The sequence below is a fragment of the Falco naumanni genome, chromosome 4 (genome assembly GCF_017639655.2).
Source record: "Falco naumanni isolate bFalNau1 chromosome 4, bFalNau1.pat, whole genome shotgun sequence".
NCBI classification, from domain to species: Eukaryota; Metazoa; Chordata; class Aves; order Falconiformes; family Falconidae; genus Falco; species Falco naumanni.
Window position 1 is genome coordinate 90,975,920 of NC_054057.1, and position 10,603 is coordinate 90,986,522.

Sequence of the window (10,603 nt, forward strand, 5' to 3'; positions counted from 1 at the left end):
TCTTCATTAAAAAATAACATCAGAGGAGTTGCAGTTACAGCTATCAAGAATATGCAGAAGTTGAAGTCCATGACTTAGGAACTTGAGCGAAGGTCAGTGAATCGAGCTCTATGATTTTCATAAATGGCTGCAATGCTACAAGCCATTACTCATCAGGAACTTGGCAGAGTAACGGTGCCTAATATCATTAGGTAATCCTAATGAATTCTTGTGTAATCAAATCTAATCTCTGGATGAGTTCTGTAGGGCTAGGACAGCGAACGGCTAGAACATCTGGTGCGCTTAGGCAGTGACATAAGGATGTCACTAGAGTCAGTGGCAAAGAGCTTTGCCCACTGAACGCCTTTAGCAGTTATGCTAGCAGCCTGCCTTCAACTATCTTCATTATCAAGTGCTAAATAAGAGCAGCAGCAGCAGCATGTTAGAAATTGCATGCAATGTAAGACATAGTTTTGGGGAATTTCCCACAGATGGAGGTTGAATGGGTCCCCCAGCCCCACTCAGCCTGACAGTATGAAATTCTGTGAATATGGGATGGACAGGAGCCAGCAGAGGAGACCTGGGGACATTCTGCTCTATCCTAGCCTGCAGGTCCTCGGTTCCTTGTCTGAAAAGTTGCATACATCTCTCCACGCTTCTCCTACACCAGTCCATGTCCTTTGTTTCCTGCTGCTTCTGCAGCCTACCAGTTCTCTGATTTTGTAGCCTCTCCAGAAGGTAGAACATCAAAGGCTACGTTTTCTTCTCATGGACTACGTTTGCTTCTGGGTCTTGGTCAGTTCTTCAAAGGCTGCGGAGTTTGTGCTTCTGAAGGCCCTTCCACCAAAAATACTGATAAAGTACTGCTAAGAATTTGCTAGATTTGAAGGTGTACTGGCAAAGACAAGATAATAATGAAAATTTCCAACAGTGGAAAATGTTTCCATTTCTCTTCAGGAACTTGCTTTGGGATGCTGCTGCAGGCACAGTGAATTTACAAGGTTACTATGATCTTACAGCTTTAAGAAGAGATGAAACAGTAGGGCAGCCTGGGAATTAAACATTTCCCACTTGGAAGTACTATAGGGTTATTTCTTTAAAGCAAGTGTTTCATTGATAATGTGAACTACAGCAGGTAGCCTCTGAGATGGGGAATAGAATATATTTGCTCAGTAGCAATCAAGGGGTTGGGCTTAGATCACATGCACATACACAAAGAGGGTCTAAGGAATGAGAACTGTTCAAGAATTTAGAGAGGAAATAATGAAAAAGAGTAGATAACACTTCCATCTTTAGAGTGCTATAATTATAAATGTTTAGCCCAATCACACATGTGATTTCAGTCACAGGAACACACCTTGCAAGAGATTTTTTTTTCTTTTAGAGAATTCTGTTCTTTTTCTCCTTTTAGAACCTCATTCTGGTCCATCACTACCTTACTTGTAGCAATTACATGAATTCAGCATTGATGAAATTGGTTAAGATTAAGTTTGCAGTCCTTTATTTTCCAAGAATAAGAACAATATTACCTTGTTTTATGCTGCCAAGTTTGCAATTAACTGTTGACTTCTTTGGAGTATTTTGGACAGAAAGCGCTCCAGCCTGCAGGGTGGGTTTGCATATGTTTTTGTTTCTGCTGTTGGTTCAGCTGCACAATCAGAAGCCCTGGAAGAAAAATTAGAGCAGAAGATATTCCAGGCAGCCTCCGGGACTCTAAGGATCAAACTGTCTAATCTTGCTTGTGACTGGTTATCATGATGAGGCAGATGATCACAAAAGCTTCCCGTTGTCAGAGCTGTCCATGCCAGCACTGCAGCACTCAAGAGATGAAAAGCACTACGAACAATAAGGACAAATGCTAGGCAACATCTCAGCATTTCAGCTATGTGCTGAAAAGGCTCTCATTTCTGTAATATTTTAATAACAGTGAAATCAGTCTCTTAACACTGAAGCATGGTGCACTCAGTGCAAGGAAAGAGGGTAATTAAACCCCATGTGGAAGAGATTAGCTGTGAACAAATGGCTTAGGAGCATAAACATGATCAATAAATGACACCAGCAAAAGTTCTCACAAGTCCTCAGGATTATAAACTGGAAGTTGGATGTTGCTCAGAAGCAAACTGTAATTGTAATTATTTCATCTAGTCTCCTGAGAGAATAAGGAACATAAACCTTCCTGATGGAGGTATGGAAATGATGCAGAAAAGAAGTCTAGGAAAATGAGCAATGAGAATGAGTAAGCAAGACACACTAGAGAACTGTCCCAGGTCATTGGGAATTCACTGATTTTTCTTGAATTCCACCATTACCCAGCCAGAATCCCATGGCTTTAATAAGTTATCCTGGCAGACTCTTTTCAATTCTAGAAGACTGTACAATTTGGATACCTAGATTTTGCTGTCATTTCAGTAAACGGCATTGGAAATTTGGAAGGAGAAAATAAGTTATACTTACTTTGCATTTTCATAGAGATTCATTAATGCATGGGGCTAAGATTACAGTTTCAACATAAAAGGAATGTTTACATTTTCTAACCCTGAAGCAGCAAGGGTTGATTTTATAATTAAGTTTGTATTCATTTGTTTTCCTGCACTCTGCTGCTTTTCTAAGTACGACACAGGGCAAAAGGGACCAATGATGGATAATTGAAATGCATCCTTGTGAAGACTCCCAGCACTGTCATTTTACACACAGTAAAATTTCATATAGCAAATACAGTTGAGTAGTGTTCCTTTCCAGTACCAATACAAAACAACCAAACAAAAAAAACCCACCCTCTTTCACTACGGTCATACTTCTTTTTGCTGCACGGTCCTAACCTGTACAGGGAAAAAATATATTAAATATTTTGCATTAATATCTCACAGAATGAGTAAAGGTTTCTTTCAGCATAGCAGAGGATCCAGAATATCCATTCTGCTGACAATCTGGAACAGAAGCTCCCACAGCAAGTAAAGATTTACATGACAGAGCACCAAAATCTTCAACAACTACAGTGAACCACAGGAAAAACAAAGGAAAATAAGGGCATTACCAGTTCCCTGACGTAGAAGGTATTGACAGTTCTGGATTGAGACAGCTGATCACCATCTGCCTTAGGGTATGTACCTTGGCTGTGTGGTGAGTAGAAAGGATTACAAAAGCCCTACGCCCTTTCTGCCTGTGAATGAGGTGGCAGGACTTTGGATTTATGTCACACAAGAAAGCAGGCATCTGCACCTGCTACTTCCCCAGCTCCTTAGCAGGGGGACAGCGAGTGGGAAGAGCCTTTGCTCTGATCACAAAGTCGCAGCCAGCTGAGCTGGCAAAGAGTGGGGTAGTAATTTGCTGCTTCCTACTAACAGCAAATTGCAACCTCTCCCAAGAGCAAAGGAGGAGGCCATTGTGCCTCTACAAAGTACATTTCCATTCTTGACCTGCTTGGTTTATACACTCGCATGTTGCCACTCAGCTGGCTTGTTACAAACTGCTTCTCAGTCACCTGCACTGAAAACTCCTGTAAAAGACTCCAAAACTGAAGTAACAGTATTTGATATTCACTTGGAAAGAAAAGCAGGTTTCTCCTTTCCCCCCTCCAGTGATATTCCCCACCCCCCGCCTCCATGGTAATATTTTTGCCATAAAGACTGGTTGTGTCATACTTGGTAAAATTCATTTTTTAAGCATGAAAAATTGAAATGCCAGGATAGATATACAAACAGAAGTGCCCAAGGAATGTACAACACCTTTATATTTTCCTAAGTCCTTATTCTGAAATGATGCTGAGTTGCATCATCATCCACCAATAGAGGAGAAGAGGGTACTCTTAGGAGGAAGGCGCCTACATGCCTGTATATAGGCATATTACATACTGCTATTGAACACAGTCAAAGGTGTAAGCACTTAACTTTTGGGCCTTAGACCTGCACCTTGTACGAGTCTCTGACATTAATGCCATCAACGTGCTGTTGGCTGTCCTTCAGCTGCAGCTTCATTGCAGCAATCTGCTGCAAAAGAGAAAGAAAGAAAGTGCTTAATCCACACATGAACACCACTGGTATGCTCAGCCAGAGGCCAAGGCCACGACCACCATCCTTGGTATGAATTGCTAATTATCATTTCTAAGAAAGTTTACAAGAGCCAGGCCCGACTTCTGCTGAGTGATACCTACATGGTTTGAATTTCCCCTTACTATGAATATTGATAAATAACATTATCAGTCAACTATGATGACCTGTAGTTGCAGTTTTTGACATCTCAAAGTGGGAATACTTAAAGGCAACATATGTTTTCCCTTATTTTTTACCTGTGGAGGTGAAATGAAAAGTCAATGAGGGATCATATATTATTGGTGGATAGTTAAGAAATCTTTCTCGGGAGCACAGACCTATCTGCGTTCATTTCACATACATGCTTTTCTCAAGAATGTTAATTGTTAACAAGTACTGGACATACATCTTGACTAAACCTGAATACGTCACACAGCAGACACTACCCTCGAGGTACCCGAGCACGGGGGACTGCATCTCGGTGACAGCACGGGTCTGTGTGCTGAGCTTACGCTGTGTTTGCTTCAGCACCCACTTATTTTTAGAAAATGGCAAGGCAAACTTCAAATCCAGCTCCCAGAACGGCTACAAAAGGCCGAGGGCTGCAGGGCCACCCCGCCAGGGAGCTCCTGAGGCGATATCCCCTCGGCCCAGGGACCCCCGCCTCCTCGCTCTACACACAAGGCCTCACGTACCTGCTGGAGACAAGCACAAGCGGCGTGCGGGGTTGCGCCCCGGGGTGCGCCAGCGGCCTCTCCGCGGGCAGGACCGGCGCTGAGGGGACGGACGGACGGGCACAGCAGGGCGCCGGGCCAGATCTCGGCCCCCGCCCGACGCGGCGCTGCCCCTTTAAGACGCGGCCTGTCACGTGACGGAGGGCGGCACGTGGTGTCTCGGCCAACATGGCTGCGCCCGGGGTAACCCGCGTCTGGGCGTCCCGCTGCATTCTCCTTTTCCTCCTCCTCCTGCTGGGACTGGCGGCCGCCGCCGCCGGGGGGGCAGCTGCTGGCGGGGACTGCGGGTGCAGCGCCAGCCGGGGCGGCGGTGACGGGCGGGCGGCAGCGGCGCGGCGGTACTCGGCGGCGGGCGGAGCGCGGGGCGCGGCCCGGTGAGCAGCAGGGTGCCCGTCCTGGGGCGGCAGGCCCAGCACGCTGAGGGGGCGGGCGGCCACGGCGGCCTCCGCGGGCCAGGCCGGGCGCTGGGGCGAAGCAGGGACTCCTGCCGTGCTCGGGAGGTTGGCGGAGGGTCCCAGCGAGCGGGTTTCTGTGGAGAAATGCAAATCAAAGCTGCTTCGCGGCCCGCTCTGGCCTCGCTCCTGAAAGCCTGGGCTCGGGCACGGGTGCTTCGGTTGGTCCCGCCTCGCTTTTCCCACCCGGGGAGCCCAAGCATCTCCCGGGCCGTTTGGGCGCTCCCGAAGATGGAGCGAGGCCTGGGCAGTGGTGCCCATCTCTGAGCGGCCTTCCCATGTCCTCGGTTGTGTCTGCCCTGCCCGTGCCTCCCTGTGCAAAGCTGAGATGACAAAACAGGGCCGGCTGTGCCTCTCGGCTGTTGGTTTTGGCAGGCCTGCCCGTGCCTTTAACTGGTCCACAGCAGCCGTGTTTGCCAGAGGGCTGGCCAGAGCAGAGCTGGCTGCCGCTGTACAGCCTGGACAGGTGTAGCATTGAGGGGAGTCCCTTGCTGTGTGTCCATACTGCTATGGCTCTGATTACACACACGCATATCTCTTTTTAAGTCTCTGTTGGTATCAATGCAATTGAAACACCAGCAACTGCTGTGTCGTGCCTCCTTTGTATATTTCAGCAAAAACATCATTTATGTATCCATATGTAGATATATTTTCATGTTCCCTTAAAGGGAACGTCTCCTTAATTGCTTATTTCCTTCTATTCCTGTTGCTGCTCGTCTGAAAGACACCATCCAGAGCGGAATGCGCCTTCCTCATGAAGGCAGTGTTTAAAGTGGGTTCATGTGCCATGAGTGTGCCTACTGCAAAGGGATACTGAGACTTCTTTTGCATCACTGCAGTCCGAATGCCTCACTGGATGAGATATGCTCAGCTATTAGCAATGGGATTGCCATTTCATTTCATGAAAGGTGCTAGTAAGCTTTGGCAGACAAAATTATATTGCAGCAGACTTGGATCTTGTTCTTGCAGAAGATGGCTTGGCGCGTAGTGAAAATGTGAGGGGCTGCCTCTTTTACTGCCTCTTTTACTGCCTCTTGGTGGTGTGACACTGGGAAGCTGCATCAGCTTGGAAAAAGCCTCTGTCACACAGGCAATGTGGAAACTACCAAGGGAAGGATGCCTAGTGGTAATTATGCCTTTACTATTGTAGGCTGTACTTGAGAATATTTAAAGAGTATGAATTAAATAATCCATATTGCACTTGGGCTTTACATTGCTAGTATACGTTTTGTGTAATAAGTTTCAGCATTTCACTGTGGGTCTTGCTGTAGAGTGAAAAAAAAGATCATTTGACTCTTACTTTATGGAAGGCATCTGGCAAGTTCAACATTAGGAAATGAAAACTAATTACTGCTAGTTTTTAAGCTGTGTTCATAACCTAACTAATTATGCTTAGCTAGAAAACATTTTTATCAAAAGGGAATTTAGGGAGGAATTAGCCTCTACCTCAACAACAAATGAGATTACTTATTTCCACTACATTTTTAGAATTGGGGAGCTAGTATTTTAGTGGATGCGCTCTACATTAGCATAATACTTTCAATGTAAGTATAATCATAGAGAAATGTGGTTTCTGTAGTTGAAGTTGAGCTTCAAAGGCAACTGCAGGTGCTACCTAAGTAATACTGTGAAGATACAGGCAATTAACGTTGCTCATACTACCTAATTCAGTAAATGACATATCTGTCAGCCTCTGCTGTTGGATTTCTGCCTCCATAGTTCAACTTTGATATTTCTTAGAGATTAGTTCCTTGGTGTTAGCTACCTGTATTTTAAAACTAGATGTTAAAGCTGCTTCATTAGCTATACAAACGTGGCCTCTGGCTGTGGTGTCTATGCAGGAAATCTGTTCTTCACATAGTGCTGTATTTCTGTGGTCTCAGCTGAAGAGTGCTGTCAGACATCTGAGCTTTGCAGCCTGTGATGTGGTGGTATCAAAAAGCTGGCTTTTGAAGGCAGGTACTATTTCCAAACAGGAGGTGGAGCTGTGAAATGAGCTGTCCTGGTGGGGGAGGATAATCCTGTGGAATCAATATTTGCTTATCGGTTGGACACAACATTGGTGGACGTGCAGAAGTCTCAGCTGTCACTGCGCTAGAGGGCTGGAAATGTCCACAAGGAAGCCTTTGGATGTTTCTAGCTGAATGTACACTGGTAATCTATAGAGATTTTTCAGGTGTTGAAAATGAATGCTAGGCTGTAAAGCGAGAGTTAATTTTTCACATGCTTTTGGACAGCAGTTCACTAGTAAGCTCTGTATCTTGCTTTGAAGATTGCTTCAAGGAGTTATTTTAGCTACAGCAGGTTGGAAAGAGATAGGAAGGAAGGAAGGAAGCGGTGCAACTTTGTACCATGTAGTCATCCCGTAAGTCCTAAAAAATGTAAGCAAATTTATCCTGAAGCCCTTTTATGGTTTTGGTTAAAGACAATCTGTAAGTGCTCAGATTCTTTTCAGTGGATAAAAAGATACAAGGATGTTGCTAACTTCAAATGTTGTCAGTTCAAAGGAAAAAGTATTTGTAGCACTTCTACAGGCCTGTTACAAGTTGCATGAATTTTAAGTGTTGCTGAGAGGCCCAAGCAAAATAAGAGATCTATGGTGGAGAAGAAACAATGAAATTGTATATGTAGGTTTTTATCAAGTACTCCAGCTTCCCTTAAGAATAGGGAGAAGTGCTGCATAACTGATGTGAACTTAATTACCAGTCATTTGGTATGCTAGTGGTGTTGTAACTACAAAATTACAGTGAACTCCACAAGCTGGAAGGTAGCTAATTACTCTTTTTGTCTTACTGGTGAGTCATTGTAAGCATCCAGATAAACTGTTTTGTGAAAGCATCTAACTTTATGAAAAGAATTTTGTAAAGTAAGGAAAAAAAAACACCTTAAAAAATCCAACTATAGAAGAATCAAAGTCTTATAATCTAGGCTGTGCACCAGAATGGTCCAGAGTTCACATTTGGTTCTATGAACTTGCCTTATCGTTTAAATAAAGTTACATCAGTTCACATTTCTTACAACCCTATCTCTGCAGTTTTGATACTCTTCATAGACATGTTGCATACTGTGTTATTCCACTACATGCATATGGAATTTTGTTTGAACTCTTGTACATTTAAGACCCAGGATTCTTGTTCTGTCAGAACTTGAGATGATCTTCTGGAGTTGTCAGAAGTGTGCGAGTCTGGAAACTTCTCTCTCAGTGAATATTTTTGTTATTAGACTTAAGTTTCCTGCATACCAAACATTGGGATCTTGCAAATAAAAAAATGCTGCTGCCTTTTAGAACTGGCTTTGCTCATTTTAGGTTCTGTCACTGGTCCTCCTGCTTGAATTCCTTTGTAAGAGTAGTGTGTGATCATGGATCGCTGCCAGGGTATGTTCTAGTGGAATATGTTATGCCAGATTGTTTTCCACAGTGGATGCCTATGGCGGTGCTGGATGGCTTTCTTGGGGCTCATTCATTCACAAGCCTCTGACTGTTGCCAGAGGAGGAGGTGGCTGAATCCAATGTGAGTTAAGGGGTGGAGGTAGCTCAGGAATACTGAAAAGAAAGGAGTGGGAGTGTTCTTCCCTAATTCTTTCAACCGTTTATGATGAGTTGGGTAAATTTTTGGCAAGTTAGCTCTTGGCTGGTCAGCCCTTGAAATGTCACCTGGCCATTGGGAAGATTTTTTGCGGCCTGAGCTGTCATTCTTCCTTCCAGCACGAACTTCTGAGCAGGGATCCTGGATTGTCTCGTTCTTTGGACAAGCAGTGCATTGCTCAGTGTCTGGTCTTTAGAGGGCTCTTGGGAAACATCTGGTAAGGCATGACAAGACCTCTGGAGCTTTTGTGTTCCTGCAAAGAGCCCAATAAGGCTGAGGTGAAATGTGGGGCTTTTTTTCTCTGGAAGCCAGCTGAGGCCTTAAAGGGAAAACACCTTATTGAAGTAGTGAAAAAGTTATTCTGTCACTTGTCCCTTTACTTCTGAAGCTTGAGGCTCTTGCACAAGGCCAGTCTGCCAGAGGAGTGGGGTATAACTGACTTGAAAGTTTGTCTCATCTCTGGCACGCGGAGCTGCAGGTGCTGTGTCTACCTGGCAGTTTGCAGCACGGATGGTAATAAAATGCTGCACGTGCCTGTTATTAAATGAAAAACCATGTGTAGTTAGCATGCAAACAGGCATAGGCTTGTCCCCAAAAGAGCACTTGACAGTTTCACAATCTCCAGATTCTTCATTGTTGTATCAAGGCTTCCTAGAAATAGAGTGAAATACCAAAATTCCTCATCTGGAAATGAGTAGAAGGGACTCTGAATTGTTTCTTGGCTCTTGGGTAAAGTAGGGGAACATGATGCTCGTTAAAGCATAAGCATTACCCTCAGCAGAAGTTCTGAGTTACCCAGACTTCATGTAGAAAGAGCTGCAAATGGAGTTTTTGTTCTCAATTTAAGTTGTGCTTGCTATTTTTTCCAAACAGGTGGTAATCAAGATGCCACTGTTGCTGTTTTGTTGTGCTATTTTTGTCAGTAAAATGCTGCTCAAAGCAAAACCACCTCTAAAGATGAGGTGGAGGAGAAGAAAGACCAATACAAGACTTTTCAGTCTTTCATTTTCATAATCTTTTGGGGGGTGTTTTCTCTGCAGATGGTCGCTATTCCAGGAGGAGTGTTCACAATGGGCACTGATGAGCCTGAAATACAGCAAGATGGAGAATGGCCTGCTAGAAGAGTCCATGTTAACAGTTTCTACATGGATCAGTATGAGGTCAGCAATGAGGAATTTGAGAGATTTGTGAATTCTACTGGCTACATTACTGAGGTAAGGCAGAAGAGTATGCAGTCTTCTGTCATCTTGTGTTGACAGAATTCCTGTTAAAAACCTAAGTTTTTTCTTTTTTGAAGGCTGTTACAATACTTTCTTCAGATTTCTGTGCTAGAATATTTCTGATGTAAGTAGTGGAGAGATGAAATTGTCTTACGTTGCTGCTCAGGGGTCTGAATGGGTGTTTAGATCTATACTCTTACATTTAGCAAGCATCTTGATGTCTGAACTAGTATCTTCCCTGCGCTATGATTGAGGCAATTGGGGTGAAGCAAACAAGTGGCTGAATATGTCTATGCAAGATTTCTTGGGCTTTTTGTTTGGGGTTTTTTGACCTTCGGGTCCTAGGACATCTTTGTACTAGTACAACTATGTTGTTAGGTTTTCCTTATTTTAGAGGAACAGGGTAGAAGGGATTTAAAAAAACTGCGATAGCTGAGGACTCTGCAGGCTAGTTCAGCGCAGCTGCTTGCTAATGAGGTGAGCAATAGAAAGCCCTGTTGTCTGAAGAAGATATAATAGCAAGTGTAATAATAGTTTTATGCATGTTACTGGGAACAATGGACTAAGAAATAATATGTTAAGGTTCTTCCAAGAAAGAAGCTA

The 10,603-nt window shown here is 44.1% G+C and overlaps 2 protein-coding genes across 10 annotated transcripts in view; one reads left to right on the forward strand and one right to left on the reverse strand.

Annotated features, from left to right (window-relative positions):
• The window catches only part of ITPR1 (inositol 1,4,5-trisphosphate receptor type 1), a 183,012-nt gene extending 178,196 nt beyond the window's left edge, over positions 1-4,816 (reverse strand). For 7 of the 9 annotated variants that reach the window (XM_040592311.1, XM_040592309.1, XM_040592305.1 and 4 more), the window contains exons 1-2: positions 4,703-4,816; positions 1,509-3,965 (exon numbers count right to left, since the gene is read on the reverse strand). The gene's annotated coding sequence lies outside the window, so the exon portion shown is untranslated. The remainder of the gene's footprint in view (positions 1-1,508; positions 3,966-4,702) is intronic. The other 2 variants (XM_040592299.1, XM_040592300.1) reach the window with 2 other exon arrangements.
• A 93-nt stretch (positions 4,817-4,909) lies between these two features.
• The window catches only part of SUMF1 (sulfatase modifying factor 1), a 39,075-nt gene continuing 33,381 nt past the window's right edge, over positions 4,910-10,603 (forward strand). Inside the window, 3 exon segments of the mRNA XM_040592312.1 lie at positions 4,910-5,087; positions 5,090-5,115; positions 9,821-9,994. Of these exon segments, the coding sequence (XP_040448246.1) occupies positions 4,910-5,087; positions 5,090-5,115; positions 9,821-9,994 (378 nt within the window).